At 42.1% G+C, this 22,953-nt stretch overlaps 2 protein-coding genes across 5 annotated transcripts in view; one reads left to right on the top strand and one right to left on the bottom strand.

Moving 5' to 3' along the window:
- LRIG1 (leucine rich repeats and immunoglobulin like domains 1) overlaps positions 1 to 22,953 on the bottom strand; it is a 141,519-nt gene that overhangs the window by 100,374 nt on the left and 18,192 nt on the right. The window lies entirely within an intron of this gene.
- Positions 851 to 6,074, top strand: LOC100080057 (NAD(P)H pyrophosphatase NUDT13, mitochondrial-like). The gene is made up of 3 exons (XM_001510913.2): positions 851 to 1,309; positions 5,249 to 5,339; positions 5,947 to 6,074. The coding sequence occupies exons 1-3, from the start codon at positions 851 to 853 to the stop codon at positions 6,072 to 6,074; spliced, it is 678 nt and encodes a 225-aa protein (XP_001510963.2).

Genomic DNA, 22,953 nt, shown 5'->3' with positions numbered 1-22,953 from the left:
TCATATTGTGTCTCCGCTTACTCGAAAAAGGAAGATGCTGTAAAAAATAGCGAATGAATGGCAGAAATTACTGAATACTTTAAGTGAGTGAACCAATAGCTATATTCTGCATATGATTTCCATAACATTTCTAACTTTTTACTCTCCACATAATTATGTAATTTATTAATATTAGTTATAAAATCCTTTAACAAGTTCCTTTTACCTTCTAAAAATAGCCTTCTATAATCATATAGCCTCTTATTGGGGACCAGTTTTCCAATGTTATTAAATTTTAACAAAATTTAAATCCTTTCAACAGGATTGTATTTGGTCTTTTATTATAGTGTATGTTTTTTAAGGTATCTTATTCAAGGTCTTTCTGGTTTGTGATTAGTAATAGGAGGAGGAGGAAGAGGAGGAGGAAAGATATTTATTAAGCACCCAATGGATGCAATACACCATACCAAGTACTTGGAAAAGTACAGAACCATGAAACACATTCCCTGGCCACAAGGAACTTCCACAGGAGAAACTTAAAAACATTCATAAATGGAGCAGTCAGAAAAAACTGACTGTACAAGTGCTCAGGGAGGATTTAAATAGACATATACATGGAAGAGGTGGTTAATGGGTTGTACAGAAATATTGGCAGAGTGCAAAATCTATCATCAAGCCTCTATCATCATTACCGAGGGGTCGTGGGAAGCAGGTTCCCTGCCGCCACCTGTGCCACCCATGCCACTTGTCCAAGTGAGTTTAGAGCCTAGAGATACCATGCCTTGGACAAAGGGATGGCCGGACCATTGAGACATTGCCTTTCTATGCTGTGACATTCTTCGTAGCTCCTGTCTCCCGGAAGGCCCCAAGGATGGCTCTAATCTGTCGAGCGACAAGAGGAACGTGCAGGAGAACGTCATCGTTGCACAGCAGACTGTCGCTCTCCACCTACGTCTCGAAAATGCGGTACCTGTTTGACTTAGAAGACAACCATGCTTGCAGGCAAGCCCTGAACTCAGGAACCTTCTACCTCTTTCACAGCCTGACTCCTTTGCTGCTGAAATCTGGGAATGGTTTCGTGCCTCCACTGTTCATTCTCTCGGAGGTGGAAAGACTGCTGGGCAAGTTTGCACAAAATCCCCAGAGGATTGAAGACTTGGTGCTGACTGGCTGCTCAGACCAACAGGAGGCCCAGTTTGCACTGGATCTGGGTTTGAGTGAAGACTCTTTGGAGAGATCTGCAGTTGAAACAGAACTCCAGGGCTCTTTCACGGAACTGTGGAAGGCCCTCTTCCAGCTGGAAGAGAAGGATGTCACCTTGTTGTCTACGGTAGACTCTCCTTTCTTTGCTTTTTTTTTTTAATGGTATTTATTAAGGCAGGAGGTGATTGGCCCTTTTCTTGGACTATAAGCATTAAAAAATAATAATAATAATAATTGTGGTACTTGTTAAGTGCTTACTATGTGCCAAGCACTTTTGTAAGCGCTGGGGTGGATACAAGTTAATCAGGTTGGACACAGTGCCCGTCCCACATGGGGCTCACAGTCTTAAACCCCTTCTTCCGCCCTCTGCTCCCCTTCTCCTGCCCTCTGCTCTTCTCCCTTCCCCTCCGCACAGCACTGTGCATATTTGTATATATTATTTATTACTCTCTTTTGTTAATGGTGTATATATCTATGATTCTATTTATCTTGATAATATTTACATCAGACTACTTATTTTGTTTTGTTCTATTTTGTTTCGCTATCTGTCTCCCCTGTTTAGACTGTGAGCCCGCTACTGGGCAGGGATTGTGTCTATCTGATGCCGAAATGTACATTCCAAGCACTTAGTACAGTGCTCTGCACACAGTAAGTGCTCAATAAATACGATTGAATGAATGAATGTTAAACATAGAACCTTAAAAATGATTCTCTTATATTCTCCCCAATGACTAGTCCTGTTGATTGAGTAGACTGTGGTGAGGGAAAGAGTGGGAAGAGATGTTTCTGATTAAGTCAGTCACCATTTGAGGAATTTAGATCACACCAACACAACACCAACACAAAGGCAAAACATTGTGTACTTCTGTATTACAGTAAATAATCCAATTCTAAGCAAAATGCACCCTATCTTGTTTTTAATGGAACTTGTGTTTAAGTGCAAAGCACTGTATTAAGCACACAAGCTAGGGCAGATACAAGCTAATCAGGTTGGACACACAGTCCATGCCCTATGTGGGGCTCACAATACACGATCAGGTCTGAGCTCCCCAAAGTCACCCCTCCGCCTCTCCCCTCCCCCCCAACAACCCCCTCCCCTACTTTCCCATCCTTCCCTGCAGTATCCTCAGAGGAGATCTCCTCCCTCCTCGCAAGTGCCACCCCCTCCACCTGCGCCTCGGACCCCATTCCCTCTCACCTTCTTAAAACCATCGCCCCTGCCCTCCTCCCTTCCTTAACTTCTATTTTTAACCACTCAATCTCCAAGGGCTCCTTCCCCTCTGCCTTCAAACACGCCCACGTCTCCCCCATCCTAAAAAAACCCGCTCTTGACCCCACTTCCCCCTCCAGTTATCGTCCTATCTCCCTACTACCCTTCCTTTCCAAAATCTTAGAACGAGTCGTCTACAATCGATGCCTAGAATTCCTTAACTCCCATTCTCTCCTAGACCCCCTCCAATCTGGCTTCCGTCCCCTCCACTCTACCGAGACTGCTCTCTCTAAGGTCACCCATGACCTCCTTCTTGCCAAATCCAATGGCTCCTACTCCATTCTGATCCTCCTTGACCTCTCTGCTGCCTTTGACACTGTCGACCATCCCCTCCTCCTCCGTACCTTATCTCACCTTGGCTTCACGGACTCTGTCCTCTCCTGGTTCTCCTCTTACCTCTCTGGCCGATCATTCTCGGTCTCCTACGCTGGAGCCTCCTCCCCCTCCCATCCTTTAACTGTTGGAGTTCCTCAAGGGTCAGTTCTTGGCCCTCTTCTGTTCTCCATTTACACTCACTCCCTCGGTGAACTCATTCGCTCTCACGGCTTTGACTACCATCTCTACGCAGATGACACGCAGATCTACATCTCCGCCCCTGTCCTCTCCCCCTCCCTTCAGGCTCGCATCTCCTCCTGCCTCCGGGACGTCTCCACCTGGATGTCTGCCCGCCACCTAAAACTCAACATGAGCAAGACTGAGCTCCTCATCTTCCCTCCCAAGCCCGGTCCGCTCCCAGACTTCTCCATCACCGTGGATGGCACGACCATCCTTCCCGTCCCGCAGGCCCGCAATCTCGGTGTCATCCTTGACTCGTCCCTCTCGTTCACCCCACACATCCTACCCGTTACCAAGACCTGCCGGTTTCACCTCTACAATATCGCCAAGATCCGCCCTTTCCTCTCCACCCAAACGGCTACCTTACTATTACGGGCTCTCGTTATATCCCGGCTAGACTATTGTGTCAGCCTTCTCTCTGACCTCCCTTCCTCCTCTCTCGCCCCGCTCCGGTCTATTCTTCACTCCGCTGCCCGGCTCATCTTCCTGCAGAAACGATCTGGGCATGTCACTCCCCTTCTTAAACAACTCCAGTGGTTGCCTATCGACCTCCGCTCCAAACAAAAACTCCTCACTCTAGGCTTCAAGGCTCTCCATCACCTTGCCCCTTCCTACCTCTCCTCCCTTCTCTCTTTCTACCGCCCACCCCGCACGCTCCGCTCCTCTGCCGCCCACCTCCTCGCCGTCCCTCGGTCTCGCCTATCCCGCCGTCGACCCCTGGGTCACGTCCTCCCGCGGTCCTGGAACGCCCTCCCTCCTCACCTCCGCCAAACTGATTCTCTTTCCCTCTTCAAAACCTTACTTAAAAATCACCTCCTCCAAGAGGCCTTCCCAGACTGAGCTCCTCTTCCCCCTCTACTCCCTCTGCCATCCCCCCTTTACCTCTCCGCAGCTAAAGCCTCATTTTCCCCTTTTCCCTCTGCTCCTCCACCTCTCCCTTCCCATCCCCACAGCACCGTACCCGTCCGCTCAACTGTATATATTTTCGTTACCCTATTTATTTTGTTAATGAATTGTACATCGCCTTGATTCTATTTAGTTGCCATTGTTTTTACGAGATGTTCTTCCCCTTGACGCTGTTTAGTGCCATTGTTCTTGTCTGTCCGTCTCCCCCGATTAGACTGTAAGCCCGTCAAACGGCAGGGACTGTCTCTATCTGTTGCCGACTTGTTCATCCCAAGCGCTTAGTACAGTGCTCTGCACATAGTAAGCGCTCAATAAATACTATTGAATGAATGAATGAATGAAAGTACAGAGAGGTTAAGTGACTTGCCTAAAGTCACAAAGCAGATACATGGTGGAGCCAGGATTAGAGCTCACACTTCCCCCTACAGAGATCAATACAGTGCATTGAATAGAATATGTATTATTCAAAAATGATGTCACTGACAAAAATACTTTAACCAGTGTATGAGAATTGTGGCAAATGATGCCACACATATATACAATCTAAGATGTCCATTAGTGAGACCAAACTAGAAGCTGTCACTGAACTTTGTTAACTTGGCAGTACCTAGTCCAATGATGTAAAAAGAGGTAAATAACACAAATCAAGAGAAACTGCTCAAAATCTGACCTTCACCCAAGCACTTAGTACAGTGCTCAGCACAGAGTAAGTGCTTAACAAATACCACAGTTATTAATAAGATTAGGACCATTTGGTCTGGAAAGACAAAAATCCAGGGGGAAGGGGCATGATTTAAGTTTACAAAATCATGAGAGATATGGATAAGGTGGAACACAGAATTGTCATTCACCAATGCCCACACTAGGAGGAAGAGGCACCCATCAAAAACTGAAGATGGTAGATAATGGGTGGCAATATGGAATTTGTAACAACAGGAAGTAGTGCTGGCCAGTAGGCTCAAGAAAGTTTGGGATATACTAATGGAAGACAGAGCCATAATAAAGTTACTAGATGAAAAAGCTAGAAGGTACATCAATTGCCATAAAAGTTGCCCTCTTGGAGATCAATTATCGCACAGCTTCTCCAAGCATCCGGTTATCAGGGTCAGAGTAATGGGCTGGATGGACCACTGGTCTGAGTCAGTAATGTAATTTATGTTCTTGGAAAAAATGCTATATAAAATGGAAGCCACTTATCTGGCAAACAGATTTTTGCTCACCTAAATCCAACTTCACTTAAATCAGATGATAACCATCACAGAAGTCATTTCATTATAGGTTTAGATCCCTGTTATCTTTAACCTTCTCACCTCTAATTCCCTTTTCCCCACTTAGAAAACGCAAGTAAACATGTTATCCAGAGCACCAGTTAACTCTACAGTACCACCAGTTTTCCCAGAACCCCAGGCTGACAAAAGCTCGAAGAGTAGGAACCCCATGTCCAATCCCACACACACGAGCACAACCATTTCTTCCAACACCATGTATGCCATATCCAGACAGATGCATGCTGTTAAAATGGCCCTAATTCTGCTGTCACATTCAATCCAGGCCACATGGTGAAAACATGCTTTCTGGCAAAACAGTGTACTTCAAAGCAAACTATGAACTTCCACAGATTTTAGTACTGCTTTGAAAAGTATATTATACACACACACATAGATGGAATTTAAGTTGGCAAAGATATATATGACAAGTATACATGGTAAAAAAATATTTTCCATCTGAAATATACAGATATATAGATGCAGTAAAAAGAAATCTATGCCAACTGAAATTACATCCATACCACTTACTAAATGTAACTGAATAGAGGTTGTTGTCTCATAGTTTTATGTATCAAAGGAACAAAAACATTTCCCAGCTTAAATCTTATTTTAATCTCTTTCCCATTTACATTGTACCTTCAATGCTCTCTCTGCTCATATGAAAGGAGAGGTCCAATCAATCATTAATTCTCTGAGAGGGAAGAAAGCCTCCAAAGAGCATGTTTACTCTTTTTTGGATTGTCATTCTATTTTTTCTATTAATAGTTAATCAGGAGGGGTTAATCCACCTCAACCCCCCTCCACCACCCACCGACTTGGAAGCAGCACAAAGAAATATTTGTGTGATTAAAACAAGTCAGGTGAAAGGTGTGAGGAGGTTGACTGAGAAATAGCAGCAGTTTCTACAATCCCAAACTCACCCGGAAAGCACAGTTGGCCAGAACTGTTACGGTTTAATCGATGCCCCTCTGGTTGCCTCATGTATCCTCCTCCCCCTCCTCACCCCCCCACCATTCCCCAACCAAGTACTCAGTTTCACGAAAGCTGGGACACACATTTGCCTAATACATTTTAATAATTGCTATTCATTTATTATTAAAATGCTTTTCAGGATTTAATCCTCTCAATTTTGGTGTAGGCAGATGATCATCCATCCTCATCTAGCAACTAAATCACTGGAAGGACTGTGACTCCCCTCAAATCACAGGAAGGGGAAAGAAGACATGGGGCTCATAAGGTCCCCACACCACTATTCATGCCACCAATTCTCTTCATTTTCAAAATAATAAGTTCAAGCAAAAGTTAACTTTTTGCTCAGCTGATTTTTTTGCACTTTGCCCAATTTTGCTCATTTGGGTATTTGGTTATAAAATGAGAAGCAATGTGGCCCAGTGGAAAAGGTGGAGTCAGGAGGCTTTAATCCCGGCTCTGCCACTTGCCTGCTGTGAGACCGACTGATTGTGGGGGCCTGGGGCAAGTCCCTTAATGCCTCTGTGCCTCTCTATCCCCATCTGTAAAAGAGGGATTCAATCCCTGTTCTCCCTCCTACTTAGACTTTGAGCCCCATGTGGGCTAGAGGCTGTGTCCAACCTCATTACCCCAGTGCTTGGCACAGAGCAAGCCAGTGAGTGCCATTATTATTAAATCTGGATTTCAAGAATTCCAAAGAAACTTTCTCATCAGTTATTTCCACATACAATTTGGCAGAATTTACAAGTAGTAAGATAAAGAAAAAATAATCCTGGAGTTTGGGAGAAAATAAAACTTTGGTCTGGCAAATTCAAAAGAACGTGGTTTATATGTGTGATTTTTGGGCAATCTAAATGCCTTCCATATCCAACTTGCTCCAAACCAAGCAGAAGCAACTTAATGGATTTCTAACCCCAAATTGTAACTCCACTAGGCATCCAACCAAATTTAATTTGTTCATTCTAATGGAATCCCAGAAACAAAAATATTAGAAGTCACATGGACCCATTCAGGTTACTCATCTGAGATAGTCACTCTCCCAATATGTGTAATAACAATAATTACAGTATTTGCTAAGCACTTTGTGCCAAGTCCTGTAATAAGCACCGGGGTAGATACACGATATTCAGGTTGGGCACAGGCCCTGACCCACATGGGGCTCACAGTCTAAGTAGGAGGGAGAACAGGGATTGAATCTCCATTTTACAGATGAGGAAATTTGCGGCACTGAGTGACGTGACTTGTCCAAGGCCACACAGCAGACAAGTGGAAGGCTCAGAATTAGAACCCAAGTCCTCTGACTCCCAGGCCCATGTTCCTTCCACTAGGCCACACTACTTCCCCCCACCCCACTGTCAAATACCATTCTCAGGACACATTCTGCTTTCTCAGGACACATTCTCCATACACATCAATAAATGGGATCTACATTCTAGTCGGAGGAGAGGGACATCTTAAACAAAAAATCCCATCTCGCTTGCTCCACACAGCAGAGACTGAAGAGACTCCATAAATGGGGGTTAAACAACAGCACATCCCATTCTGGAAGCTAGAATACGGAAGTTAGAGGAGCAGCATAGTGTAGTACATAGAGCAATGGCCTGGGAGTAAGAAGGACCTCGGTTCTGATCCTGCTCTGCCACTTGTCTGCTGTGTGGTCTTGGGCAAGCCACTTCACTTCTCTGTGCCTCAGTTACCTCATCTGTAAAATGGGGATGAAGATTGTGAACCTCATGTGGGACAGGGACTGGGTCCAACCCGATTTGCTTATATCTACCTCAGCACTCAGTACAGTGCCTGGCACATAGCAAGTGCTTAATATCATAATTACTATTATAATAAAATGTGCCCTAAAACTCATTCCAACAAAGCTCACAACGAAATGGCCGTTTGCTGAGCTTCAACCCTGAGGCACATCACAAATGTTTGGGGAAACACCAGATAATCATTCTGGTATGCTCTCACCCTCCAAAATTTTCATCTCCATGAAGCTTAAAAATGCTACCTAGTATTAATGGAATTTGTAACCACATCAGGTCCCAGGATCCACTCCTTCCTTTAGAGGAATGGGGGGGCCAGCCTTCCCCCACCCCTAATTTTCAGGGGAGCTGAATTCCTCTCAAATCAAGCACAGAGTTAACTGAAGAAGAGAGCACCATCCTGGTAGGAGAGGCAGAAGAGAGCAAGTGGTATGTTCACACACTTTTGGAGAATTCTAAATTACAGTACATAATCCAGGCTTCTCCAAAGGTGGGTAAAGGGGACAAGTCAGATGGTCATTCTGGTATGATCCACAGCTGGCTGCAGAAGTAAGGCTATTAATAGGCCTTGAAGGTTCCCCGATGGCCCCCACCCCTCACCATGATAATTGTTAAGCATTTCACTATGTCTCAGGCACTGTATTAAGCACTGGGGTAGATACAAAATAGTCAGATTAGACACAGTCCATGTCCCACAGGGGGCTCACAGTCTTAATCCCCAATTTACAAATGAGGGAACTGAGGCAGAGAGAAGTGAAGTGACTTGCCCAAAGTCATACCACAGACACATGGTGGAGTCAGGATTAGAACCTACATCCTTGTGACTCCCAGGCCCATGCTCTATCCGCTAGGTCATGCTGCTTCTCAATAGCAGGTTAGACCTACTGAATTGAGCCTCCAGTCTGCACACCACTGATCAGGAGTACAGCAGGATATGTAACTCCTCTACAGATTTCTTCTATAGGGACAGTTTCCACAAAGCTGCAGTGGCTGCCCTACCTTTTAAAATGATCTGAGGCAGTTATCCCTTCAGTGGTAGTGCTGCCCCTTTTGAATCAAAAGGGATGCACTTGACTACCAGTTAACTGGGTGCATTTAGCAAAAACTCCATCTTAATCCTGGATTCCTCAGAGCCACCTAAGTAGTATAGAATGGCTCCTCTAATGTCTGAAGAGGAGAAAGTGGCCTCTCCGGGGGACTGGGGAAGGAGGAGAGAAGAATGAGCCCAGTATGTAGAAATCTGAAGCTACCTTGGTGGGGGAAGAAGCCTTGATGTGTGCAATGTATAATTTTCCCCTTGAAAATTCTGGGGAAGGAGGTCTATCAAAGCCTGAAATTCACGGATGCACCAAATCCAATCAATGCCCTGTTCAAAGCACTTGGGAGGGTACAACAGAAGCAAGGAGCTTACAATTTAATGGGAAGACAGGCAGACAAAAATGGAAGTGACCTACATCCAGACAGAGGAATTTCCCATGGTAAAACTTAAGACCCAAGGGTTGCAGTAGGGAGACAGGTGCATTTGAATAAGCCCTTCTTGAACCAAGTGCGAAGCCCCTCACAGGATCTGAGGTGAGATCTGCCACATGGACTTCGATCATGGCTACATTTTAACACAATCAATCAGCACTTACAGTGTGCAGAGCACTGTATAAGCACTAGGGAGACTACAGCAGAGTAAGCAGATATGATTCAAGCCCTCGAGGAGCTTACAATTTGGTGGGCTAGTCATCTAGTGAAGATGTGTAAAGGGATGCTTCCAAGGAATCAATAATCCTGGGTAAGTACCAATGGAAGGAACTGAACCATTCCATTTTCTTGCAGTCAGCAAGATGCTACCTACTTGGTCAGGCCTGCCTGCCCTCCATCAAACCAAACCTGATGTTCGAGGGATGAGGTGCAGTATCACCCTTGTCAGTATGTCAGCAGGTGTGGGCCTTGTTCTAAGGAGACCTAGTCCGAAAGATGAAAGACGGTAACTGACACTGGAAGCCTCTCTCTGGTCGAGGAGGCCAGAAAGTTGTTTTGTTTTGTTTTGGTCGGGGGGGGGGGGGGGGCGTTAGTTTAGCTAATACCTTTGAAAGGAGCCAAGAGAGCAGAAAGACACATGTGAACCTCCCCTTCCATTCTATCATGAGTATATTTGGTGTTTTTATCCCAGGGAACAAGGTCCGGCGGTAGAATGATGAATATGATTCACAAGTGAGGTGAATAACAACTTCTGGCATTTCCCCCTTCCTGAATAGTGTCCAAATTGGATGCTTCTTGATGAACCATTCATAAGGGTTCAGAGAGCTGAGTAAAACACCAGCTTCTTGGCCACATCCATTCTCTCCCATCTTCAAAGCCCTGCTGAAATTGCACCTCTTCCAGGAGGAGGTTTTCCCCAATTAATGTCTAACTCCCTACAGCCGCCTCCACGCCTCCCCCCTCAACACTTAAGCATAAGCACTTAAGTATTCTGAACATCCCCCTAGCACTTACATTTTTCGATTACTTTCTATCTGCAATTTACTTTCCTCCTGCTTCCCCCACTAGACTGCAAGCTCCTTGAGGGCTGGGATCATATATGCCAATTCTATTTTACTCTCCCAAGCTCTCAGTGTAGAGCTCTGCAACAGTAGGCACTAAGATACTAGTGAGTGGCTGACTATAGAATTTGGAACAGGAAACTATACTTGATCCCTTGTCTCGACCTGTTTCAAATTGGGGGTCTGAAAAGTTGACAGCACACTTGGGTTTCACTCTCCTACTAGCCTGGACTAAAGTGGCTATGAAGCAGTCAGCCATGAAGTTTGGGTCAAGAGGGGAAGACAGGCACTTAAGATAGCAACTATCAGAACAAATGATCTTAACATGAGGAGGGTCAAAGAGAGAGTCACTTACACATCAATAATTTCAACCACCCCTGCATAGAGATCACTTTACCATTGGTAGTGCCTTCTTCAACCCTAACAAATAGCTATAAACATAAAATAATAATTTAATAAAGGAAGAGAGACTACCAGACATCTACTACAATAGACAGAGAACTATGTTCACCTGAGCAGAGCACCGTAATATGCAATGTATGAGCTATAAATTGAGATTTAAGAGGCATCTAAACCGTGAGCTCACTGTGGGCAGAGAATGTGTCTGTTTGTTGTTATATTGTACTCTCCCAAGTGCATACTTCAGTGCTTTGCACACAGTAAGTGCTCAATACGACTGCATGAATGAATAAGATATGGAGAACTTCCATTACTCATATACTCCATGCCATAAAGTAGTTTATCATCTTTACACTCCAGATAATCAGTTTCATGCAATCTTTTTTTCATTTACTGATGATCACTCAGTGGTATTTGTTGAGCATGTACTGTGGGCAGAGCACTGTCCTGAATGCTTAGGAGAGTATGATATAATAGACTAGGCAGAAATGATCCCTGCCCACAAGAATCTCCCAGTTCTTAAGTACTAAAGGGGCAACTTGGAAGCTTCCAGGTCATCCTTCCAGAACCCGGATACCCATATTCTTCCCCACTACACTGTAAGCTCCTCGAAGGCAAAAAATAATGTCTATCCACTCTATTGTACTCTCCCAAGTGTTCACGACAGTGCCGTGCACACAGTGAGTGCCCAATAAATACCACAGCACTTGGAAAAGAAAAGATTTAATAAACACATTCCCAGCCTACAACAAACTTCAGTCTAGAGGGGGAGACAGACATTACAAATAACTAAATTACAGATATGTACATAATAATAATAATGATATCTGTTAAGTGCTTGCTATATGCAAAGCACTGTTCTAAGCGCTGGGGTTGATACAAGGTAATCAGGTTGTCCCACATGAGGCTCACAGTCTTAATCCCCATTTTACAGATGAGATAACTGAGGCACAGAGAAGTGACTTGCCCAAAGTCACACAGATAAGTGGTGGAGCTGGGATTAGAACCCATGACCTCTGACTCCCAAGCCCGTGATGTTTCCACTAGGCCATGCTGCTCTTAAGTGCCATGGGGCTGAGGGATGTGTGAATAAAAGGTGCAAATCCAAGTGCAACAGCTATGCAAAAGGAGAAGAAGAAATGAGGGCTTAGTAGGGGAAGGGGAAAGGAAAGGCAGCCTATCCTGTCACATATCTCCACTGCTAAATTGACCTTAAAAACAAAAACACAAACTTTAAAAAGGTCACTCTCTTGCACGTTATCTAGCCTCTTTTTTGCTTTACTTTATCAGCTTTAGATTGGATTGTGTTCATTTTACCTCAATCTTAAAGTTTACTTATGATTGATCATGAAATGCTTAGTTGAAAGCAGGTCATGAAGCTTTTCATTCTACAAGATTTTAAAAACTTTAGGGAGGTTATAAAGTCAAGAAGAGTCTATTCCCTGACCTAGAACAATAAAGCTTTTGGCTTTTATTTTAGGAAGAGAAAAGGAAAAGAATAGGTGTGTTTAGAGTTGTTTTTTTTTTAATTGACTGTGAGCCCCATGTGGAACAGGGACTGAGTCCTACCTGATTAACTTGTATTTACCCCAGCATTTGGAACAGTGCTTGACATATACTAAGCACTTAAATAGTACAATTATTCATGAAAATATTAGAAAAATAATATTGACTCCATTTAGTTCTCTGTAGTTCCATTTCAAATTATGCATGTTCAGTAGTGTTTTCAATACACATTTTATATATAATACATAAAATGTTTAGAGGGTGGGGACATGTAAACGCAAAGAATATACATTAAATTTATCAAATGGAAAATTGCTGAAAATTGAGCCATAATGTATGATTCTCCATTTACCAGGGAATCCAGAACATTTCTGGTATTTCACTGAGATCCCCACACAGTCAACAAAACTCAACTGATTAGAATATTTTCAAGAAATTGGAACCTAATTTCCTGTTTCTTGATATTCAAATTCTAGATCACAATCTAGATCTAGGGGAGGAGTTTCACCAAGAATATATATTTATATATTTAACACAACTAAAAAAAATAAGTTAATCACCTTCAAACTTGAGAGAATTCATCACTAATTTACCAGAAAGAGACAATGGTCTCCAAATTTACTTCTGAAACTCCACATCCTAATGAACTTTTACTCAATAGTAAAAGTCTTCTAGGTGGTAAACTCAATACGGGCAAGGAACGTGTCTGCTAATTCTGTTGTACTGTACTCTCCCAAATGCTTAGTGCAGTGCTCTACAAATAGTAAGCACTCAATAAATACCACTGACAGTACCTTTGGTGGACAAATAAAACAAAAAGATGCACTTTTGGGTGCTCTTATTTAAGAACTGGGCTGTCTTAAAGCTGTTCCCTGGAATTCCTTGCCACAAGGAATTAAGGACTAGAATTTCTGAGGCACTTCAGGGACTTTGGTTTAGCCCATGATATCACATCATGCTGCCTGTGCAGCAAAACAGCAGTTTCCACAGAGTCAGCCAGCCCTGCCAGCAGAAACGGTGCTCTGCGCCACCAGGGCACAACTTCATGTTCCCATGCTTCTGGTGGTGGTGTATTCTTTTTTTGGAAGAGGGGAGGGAGGAAGGGGGAAGGAGCAGAAGAGATTTGAGACTGTTGAGAGGATTAACTTGAACAGTGTCTCAAGTCATGTTTGAAATTATCCACTTCCTGCAAAAGGAGGTGTTGAGAAAAATTTTCCCTATTCCAAACTGCAAATGAAAAAACGTTGGGATTGCACCCTGCTAAAAAGCTGTCAATTGATCACAAACAGATAAGCTTTATAGGTTTATGAGCCTCAATAGCTGTGAGAAAACATCAGATGCCCACATATGCCTCTTAAAATGGTTATACATTAACTACCATGCACCTCAAGGATAACTATCACCTCTAAACAATATGCCTCAAAAAAACAAAACAAAAAGAAGCTGTAAGCCCTTTCCTTAACTGCTCAACTCCCATTCACCATGTACCTACTTTCGAATGAACCAAGGGCCTTTGCCCAAAACTCTAATGTTGCTTTCAATCAAAGATATTTATTGAGTGCTTACAGTGTGCAGAGCACTGTACTAAGCGCTTTGGAGAGTTGGTAGACATGCTCCTTGCACCCCAACAAGCTTATGGTCTAGAGGGATTGTTCAACAGAACTCCCACAAGTTGGTAGAAATTGCTGCCCAAGGTGATTTTGCTAATTCATAACTTCAAGGTTTTGTGTTGTTGTTTAAGTCAACCAATGAAATTCTCCCCACCTCCCCCAACTTGAATTTCCAAGGAAAAAACTGAGGATGCAACAGTTAATACAAAAGGAGCACCATTTTCCATTGTTTTAAGTACCCATTTGTAAGGCTGTATTATCCTTACATGTCCAACTATCCACCAATGCCTACATCACAAACAGTTATTTTAAGTTCTTCTTAGGAGACAAGAGCTTGAGGGAACATTCATTCCTGACTTTATCAATCAATGGTATTTATTGAGTGCTTCCTAGGCCCAGAGAACTGTATTAAGTATTTGGGAGAATACAACAGAATTAGCATTCATGTTCCCTGCCCTTAAGGAGCTTGCAGTCTAGAGGGAGATATTAATACAAGTAATTTATAATACGACTTTAAAAATATTTTTGCATGCAAATGCATTTATGAGACAAAAAACATCAACTCTTTGATATTTGGGGAAAAGTTATCCATATTTTCTCATTTTATATTAAATGAGAAAAGCCATTCCCAAAGCTATTGATTCACAACTCTGCTGCCTTTCTTGTGTCACACAGGAAAGCAACAGTTTTCAATTAGTTCTCAGCCTAGATTCCAGATCCCCAAGTCTAACCTATCTAGTTCCCTTCCCCCAATGGCTGCCTCAACAGGGCTCAGACAGCAGGCACTTCACACCTCCCTACTATAAACCTGTCCAGATCAATTATTCCACCTCAGTTTAAATAGGCCAAGAAGGCATGTCTGCATAATTTATGGCCTTATAGCTAGAACACAAGCGGTTAGGCCCTGAAGTCCAGAGAAAGTCAGGAGCTGCTCTTAGACCACCAGACCTAAATGCATAAACACAAGCATTGAGCACTAGCAAGGAAAAACTTTCCTTGTCCCCTTTGGCTTACCTTACAATGGAAAATGTTTAAAAAAGTTATTTGAAAGGCTGGTCATAGTACACGTTAGACAAACAGACAATATATATATCATAGCAAGTCAAGGACTTTGTTTTCCATTAGAAAACCCTTAATGTTGTAACATGAACTTGAATGCTGTCTGCTACCCTAATGTGCATTTTTCATTTGACAGGCCAAAAATTGGTTTGCTATATTTTTCAAAAAGCTAGAGCATCGTAAAGTCTGTTCCTGTTATACAGAAAGCCCCCAAGTAAATCAGAGTTGTCTGACCTACCAAACCAACTTTTATAATCTAATACCTGAAGACACAACACTTTCTTTCAGCAGGTGGCAAAACTTCAAGTTTAAAATGTTACCTACTCTAGACACTGAGTGTAGATTACCAAATTTTCTTAAGAGAAATCTGTAAAAACAAACTGCTTCCAGGTGTTTTATTGTTGATTAAAAATACTTCATCCATTAGGAGGAGAGAGAAATAGAGGGGATCATTCCCCTACTCCACTCCCAATTTATGTAGTAATTGTCCAAATTTTGGCTAAGCTTTACTGCTTTGCTAGCAACTGTATCAAGTGTGGTTTAATTACACCTGGAGAATTTCAACTGGAGAATAACCTCTCACAAAATCAATTACTACTAGTTCCTAATATTTTTGAAATTACGACTTTTAAAGCAGATACTTGTATGACAATATAAAAGGAGCGCTAGCCAAGCATTGAGAAATTAAGTGCATCCAGGAGGGTGGGGTGGGGGTGGGGGGTAGATACCATACTGGGTAGTGAACAAAAGCAGTTAGATTAAATAATGGATTAGGCTAAACCATCTCTGTAGATTTGCCAGGCAGATTTCAGTATACTCTGATATTTCTGGAAAGACCCCTAAGAGGAAAAAAGGGGGCCCCTAGTTGCACATTATAGTTATGTGATAAAATTTGCTTATGGTGATCCAAAACAGATGTGTATGATAAGTGTTCATACTTTACAGGTATTATGTATGGCTCTGCATGGCAGCCAGCATACTAAGGATTTCTTCCTTTGTGAAAAAACTCATACACTCCTTTAGATACCACTCAGACTGTGCCTCAGATTTGTCTTATCAGGCAGAAATGTGGTCAACTAGAAAGCACAAGATTGTAATCACACAACTGACTATTCACTCCATTACTAGAGCTGGAATCTAGCATCAAAGGGATGCCCGTTATTCCACTTGTGCAATAAACTTCTTCCATAGACATCACTTCACACTTTCAGAGTGCAAAGTTTACACTTTGCTGCTATTCTGGCAACTGCTCCTTAGCCTGGTTGTTTATTAATGTACAATCAATATACTAAAAATGGTGCTTATTTGAAAATAACCCAGCTATGAAGGTGTGTTTTAATAAAGTCTGAATTGTTCCTATAGGAGTGTGTGTGGGTGTTTGTGTGTATGGGGGGAGTTACCTTGAAATTGGATAAGTATTTAAGATGTGGGTGCGCTTGTACATACATACATACACAGACACACACACACACTTGTTCTTCCCAGAAAGTTTTTTATGTATCCAGCTAATAGTAAAAAGATTTTTACCTTTCTGACCACATATTTTGTCTTAGCCTGGTACTCTTCCTTTCACTTCTTCTGGGCTAAATGATTCCCACTTAATTTTGCTAATCAATTAAGTTCAAAGAACTGTTTTGGGGAACTTCTTTTGTTCTTTGGGGTTTTTTAATTTTTTTTTAAAGGCAAGAGTTTCACACTTGCGGTGGTGAGAAGTTAACAAGTTCTTCGCTTTTGCAGGATTAAGAGTTTTGCTTTCTAATTAGATACAATTATAAATCACTTAGAGGTCTTGTTTAATTTTCTGAAGCCACTTTCTAAACAACTACATTTTAGAAGACAAGTAGCCCGGTCCGGTCTTGTTTATACTCCAAGTGGGTTTGACAGAAAACCACATCAATTTGTTTTAAAATAATTTCCATTTGCTGAGAGCAGTTTCTCAAGTACTCTGCCCAATGCTAATCTGTTGTGATTCCTACCAGCTGCTTGAATCAGGCACCCACACATACACTGGGCACTGGCAAGCAAGATTATTAAAAAAAAAAAAAAGGCGTGAAGTGTGGTGTGATTTCTGGTTCTTTAAGAACAGTGCTGGTGGAAAAACACCACAATCTCGACCTTGCTAAATTACACAGCTTGTTTTTTGGGAGTCTTTTTGCTTAGCACATATAAACTTTTTTTTAAATGGGTCATTGTAAATCTTTACTGTCAAAATGGTCAAAATTGTGAGCTACAAATATGGAGGTACAATGCAAGCTCCTATGTAAGCAAAAAATTTTATGTTACATGACAATTCAAGTCAGAGCTAAAAGTTCTCAAAGCTCGGCCAAGCCATTTTATGAGAATATGATTTTCCACAAATAAATTGTTCAGGGGCCAAGTTCATGGGACTCCCAAATGGGAAGTCACCCTTCTAAATAGCCTCATTCCGCAAACAACAAACCATGTTAATTATCTAATTTTAAACATGATTTAAGTGCTTAAAAATAGAAATATTTTAAAACAGACCTACCTAAAGAACTTGCACCACAGACGCTGTGTTTTGAGGCCCGTCTGGGCAACCATAGAAGCAGCTATGCACACTGCTGAAAATACATCAGGAAAAAAAGCATGGGGAGTTTGGAAAGACACACAGTTGGCAAGGTCGATTTTAGTAGGTCTCCAAATGAAAACTTCCAAGTGAAAGCCCAAACTGATCACTCTGGAGGGACTATACAATGTTTTTGCTTCCCACTCGTTTCTTTTAGCTTGCTAAAGGGAACTATGAATATAGGACTAGGTGACTAAATACAGGGGGGCTGAGGGAGAAGGAAAGGGGGAGGAGAAGGGGGGAGGGGGAGGAGAAGGGGGGAGGGGGAGGAGAAGGGGGGAGGAGAAGGGGGAGGAAAAGGGGGAGGGGGGAGGAAAAGGGGGAGGGGGAGGAAAAGGGGGAGGGCGGAGGAAAAGGGGGAGGGGGGAGGAAAAAGGGGAGGGGGGAGGAAAAGGGGGAGGGGGGAGGAGAAGGGGGAGGGGGGAGGAGAAGAGGGAGGTGGGGAGGAGAAGAGGGAGGTGGGGAGGAGAAGAGGGAGGGGGGAGGAGAAGAGGGAGAAGAGAAGAGGGAGTGGGAAGAAGGAGAGGAAGAGGGAAGAAGGAGAGGGAAGGAGAGTCATCTTTCCATTACAAATTAGAAAAGACTTTAGTTGGCAGGACAAATTGGCAACTACAGATTTGGAGACCTTCAGATGCCAAGAATTCTCCATGTTGGGACACACTGTAAATCTAAGTTTTCACTTTAAAAGAGAGTCAATTAAGGGCATGGTAATTTCCTTTTAGTTTTCCTACAGCACATCAGCCAGGACAAAATACTCTATCACCTTGCCAGTGGGAAGAGACAGGAGAAAATTTAAGCTTGGGGTAGTTCTAATAGATCTGCCCTTTAAAGCCAATTCACTTCCCAGGATAGTGAAGAAAAATAATAATTCCATAATAATTCTGGCAAGAGTAACTACAAAGGGAGGGGTGTTTCAACTTGCATTAGAATATAAAAGATGCTCTTCTCTCCCCCAGTGTTAATTCAGATGAGCAGGAATGCCCCAAAACAGGACTTTACCAAGAAGCGGATGAGTTCATGTCAACAGTTGTTTGACACAGAGAAAAGTTACTGCCAAGTACAATACTGCAGCAAACTCCTCCATCTAGTTTATGATGCCAGGATGGAAAAAGGAGTTCTTCAAAAGGAGTTCCAGCCACAGGACCAACTCAACTGCTTCCATCAAGTAAGAGGAAGGTAATCTGATTGAACAGAATATTTGAATTTTTGGGGGGGTGGTGATGGGAGAGAGAGAGAGAGAGAGACAGAGAGGAGAAGGAGAGAGAGAGAACAGTCATGTCATACCATGGGGCTACTGGCTCTGAAATTCACTAAATAAGGCAAAAAGACAAAAATCAGAATGTACTCCACACCCTCACTCAGGGAAAACTGCCTCTTACATTGCAGCAATAGTTGTGAGAGCAGAGTATATGGAAGGTGCCTCAGGGAGAGGATTCATATTTTTGGTTAACTGTTTTCTGTGTTTCTGTTACTGTCAAAAGATGAACAAGTCTTCTGAAGAAAGGAAAGCAGTGTGGCCTAGAGGAAAGAGCGGGGGGTTCTAATCTGGACTCCACCACTTATCTGTTGTCTGACCTTGCACAAGTCAATTCACTTCTGTGCTTCAGTTCCCTCATCTGCAAAATGGGGATTCAAGCATGTTCTTCCTCCTACTTAGATTGTGAGCTCTAACATGGGACCTGGTTATCTTGGACCTACCCCAGACCCTGGCATATATTAAATGCTTAATACAATTAGTATTATTATTAAATCCAATTTGGTACATCCATGAGTGGAAAGTATTTCTGTCTCAGACCCAGGGACTTGAGGCAGTTAATCATATTTATTTACTATGGACAGATCACTGTACTAAGCCTTGGGAGTGCAATACAGCAGAATTAGCAGAAACATTCCCTGCGCAAAACGAGCTTACAGTCCTACTTCTTATACAGCTTCACACCCAACAAGTGGAGTCCCTGCTCATTATTCAAAAATATGTGTGCATCTAAATGGTAAGATCCTTAAAGGCAGGGATCATGCCTACCAACTCTATTGCATTACACTCTTTCAAGCACTTAGTGCACTGCTCTGCACGTGATGATAAGCACTCAAATACCATTGATGGATTGATATATATAGATAAAATGTTGCTTGTCTCCTCCAAAGGAAAGAGACCATATTTTCTTTCTCCCTGTCCCCTAGTGTTCCCCAAAATACCTAATGCATATGAGCATTTAGACTGAATATTAGGTCCTTTCAACACTGAAGGGAAATAAAAAGCAATTACTGAAATACCGTATTCCACATATTAGATGTTCAATAAATATTTGATTCCAGAACACTAGGTATTGGAAACGTTACTAGAAACAAACTGCACAAAAAAATGGGAAAAAGCATAATACTTTCCCAGAAGAGATTATGCTTATTCTTCACTATCACAGAACAGTCACACTTTAGACAGCTCTAAAATCAATGTTATTTATTGAGTGTCTTTGTATTCCCCCAGGAGAGTATCAAATGGCCTTTTTTTTTTTTTAAACAGCTGCTTCCCTCTCTTGGAAGTAAAACATCAGAATTATAATCATGATCAAGAGGAGCAGTGTGCAGAGCACCATACTAGGCACTTGGGGACACACAGCAGAGGTCAGAGACAAGGATCCTGCCCATAAGGAGTTGAAAAATAAACAACGGTATTTACTGAGTGTTTACGGTGCACAGAGCACTCTAAGAGCTTGGGAAAGTACAATACAACAGAGTTGGTAAAAATGATCACTGCCCACAGTCTACAAGGGGAGGCAGACATTAAAACAAGTTCCAGATAAGGGAAATAGTAGAAATTTGTCTCAAACTAAATGTAAAACATATATGTAAGAGAGAGTGTGTGTGTGTGTATGTGTGTGTGTGTAAGCATGTCTTAGTATACATATGCATATAAAATAAATTTTCCTCAAGGATATTCTAGTTTTTTGTGGAATCTACTCACTAATCCTCACATAGCAAACATGAAGTAAACACCTCACACTGCAAGTGTCATGAAACCAAAGCAGGGTGCGTAAATTATTCACAAAGCTCACTTATTAATCCACTACTAAATCTCACCTTTCTTTTCCATAATTATGTTGGCCAAATTGCTGAATAGTTATTTTCCAAACATACACATGCATGTCCTGCACACTTCCATTCACAAGCTGCATAAATGCACGTAAACTTTGAAAACAATTCATAGTAGCAAAACAATCACACAGGACTCCACTGTAGGCCACTGTTACCATAACCACAGTATTTATTGATAGCATGTAACAGGCAAAGTAACTGTGTTTCAGTATGCATCAAGGTTATATACTCTCCTTCACCAAGGGTCATCCATCCTCTGACAGTACTAGACTCTGCAAATCATCTAAATGTTACATCAGTAAGATTATATTAGAGCAGCCAAATGAACACGCATCTGAGAAAAACAACACTTTCAAAGCCCAAGAATACACAGGCATTATAAATAGTTTATATTTTAAAGTCCAGAAACATATAATACACAGTTGCTGCAGAAACTCAAGAAACATCATGGGACTACAAACCACAGTGACAGAAGTAATAAGAACAGGCAGCAAGACCACCTAACATTCCCTCTAACCCTGGGAGAGGCAAACCAAATCAAAAAGGAATTCTGACCCACACAATTGCTACAATATCTTACTTGACTGTGACTTTTGCATTTCAATTCAGAATAACAAATCGGAAGCTATTAGGAAGTATCAACACTTATCACACCCTTAATCCCAGGCACACTAAACATTACCACTGCCCCCATTTCTAAATAAAGCATAATTCTTTAGTGGATTGCTATATTTCACCCACAACCCTTACTGACTGGAAATGGAGAGATGGCTCTAAAACCAGTCCATTAGAATTGGGATTACAAAAGAATTATGACTCTCCCTGTTACGACTATGATCTGAATTTGGACCCAGCCATTAAAAAAACAAAACAAAAGCTTAAATGAATACAGGCTGCTAAATCAGCATACTTGCATTAATGGCTACTTCTCATTAGATATTTATGGAATAAAAGTATAAAAGAAAAAAAGAAATCTCAAACAACTAGGAATACTACTTCGACTGCCAAATAAGGAAACCATTTAAGTCTCTGCATCGTTTCCAATTATTCTGCCAATTTCAATTCAATCTATTTTTTATTCCTAAAAAAATCTAAATCCCCTGTAACTTAAGTCTTCACATATCTTTTGAATTTAAAAATATGCAATTTCCAGATATGCAAACAGTTACCAGATGTAAAAGAATTCACAGATGATTCATCTGTCAGGACAAGTGTGGAGACACCAGCTCCAAATGGAAGACAATTTTGGAATCCCATTCTCCCACTAGAGCAAAAGATTTCGATTCTATTTCCAAATTCCTCTAACAATAACTACATAGCGTCTGGCACCAACACACCCAAAACTTTGAAGTGGCTCTCAACTTAAACAGAAAGAAAATTGGGGGGGGGGGGGTGCGCAGGAGGGGAGTAGCAGGGTGGAAAATGAAGAGAAAAAAAAATCCATCAGCAATTTATGTTTTAAAATCTGACCTCCCCCGCAAACTAAGTTTGGGATTTGTTTTCTTCCATCAGAATTCAGCTTAAAAACAACAATCATTTGAAAGTTGGGGATATGCTCCTCAAAATTCTAACTAGGACAGATCTTTGGCATCCCTCTCCCCTCCACTAGTAGCCAAGGCTAAAGTCGCAGTTGAAATGCTGTGGAAAGCCTCGTAACCTATTGGTCTCAAGACATGGGAATGGTTCCTCTGACAGTACATTTCTCCCCAGCCTCTGATTCATCAATCAATGGTATTTACTGAGAGTTTACTGTGCAGACCACTGTACTAAGCACTTGGGAGAGTATAAAGCAATGGAGTTGGTAGACGCATTCCCTGCCCACAAGAAGCCTATGACCTAGTGGGAGGGTGGTGGATTTGTCAACAATGATAGGAAAGTTTGGTGGAGAAGTGGATGTGGGAGGGAAGCTAAAGCGTTCAGTATTCAATGGCTTTATGATGCTGTTGGGACAGTCTTGTGGGGTTGACCTGGAGGGGAGGAATGATATATAGATTGTATGTGATGAGTATACTGGGCAGCTACTGTAGCTTTTCCAGGGAGCTACAGTGAGTATTTAGTTAAGTCCAGTATTTTGGGCATGTGCCCTTCAAAGCTGAGCAAACTATCAAGTGCAAAAGGAGGGAAGATTAAGAAATAATCACGTGTATTTAATTTTTCCTCCCCATCCTTGACTTAGGCTGCCATTAAAATGTTACTGTCTACAAATGGCTAATGAATAGTGTTGCCTAATGGATAAAGCACACACCTAGGAGCCAGAG

This window comes from Ornithorhynchus anatinus, chromosome X1 (genome assembly GCF_004115215.2).
Source record: "Ornithorhynchus anatinus isolate Pmale09 chromosome X1, mOrnAna1.pri.v4, whole genome shotgun sequence".
NCBI lineage: Eukaryota > Metazoa > Chordata > Mammalia > Monotremata > Ornithorhynchidae > Ornithorhynchus > Ornithorhynchus anatinus.
Note: the sequence above shows the minus strand (reverse complement) of the source record. Positions and strands in the feature narration are given on the sequence as shown.

Coding starts and splice junctions, on each gene's coding strand:
- LOC100080057 (XM_001510913.2), top strand. CDS start 851: ATGGCTCTAATCTGTCGAGCGACAAGAGGAACGTGCAGGAGAACGTCA. Junction 1,310..5,248: donor ATGTCACCTTGTTGTCTACG/GTAGACTCTCCT, acceptor TTCCCCACTTAG/AAAACGCAAGTAAACATGTT. Junction 5,340..5,946: donor GGCTGACAAAAGCTCGAAGA/GTAGGAACCCCA, acceptor TTCTATTAATAG/TTAATCAGGAGGGGTTAATC.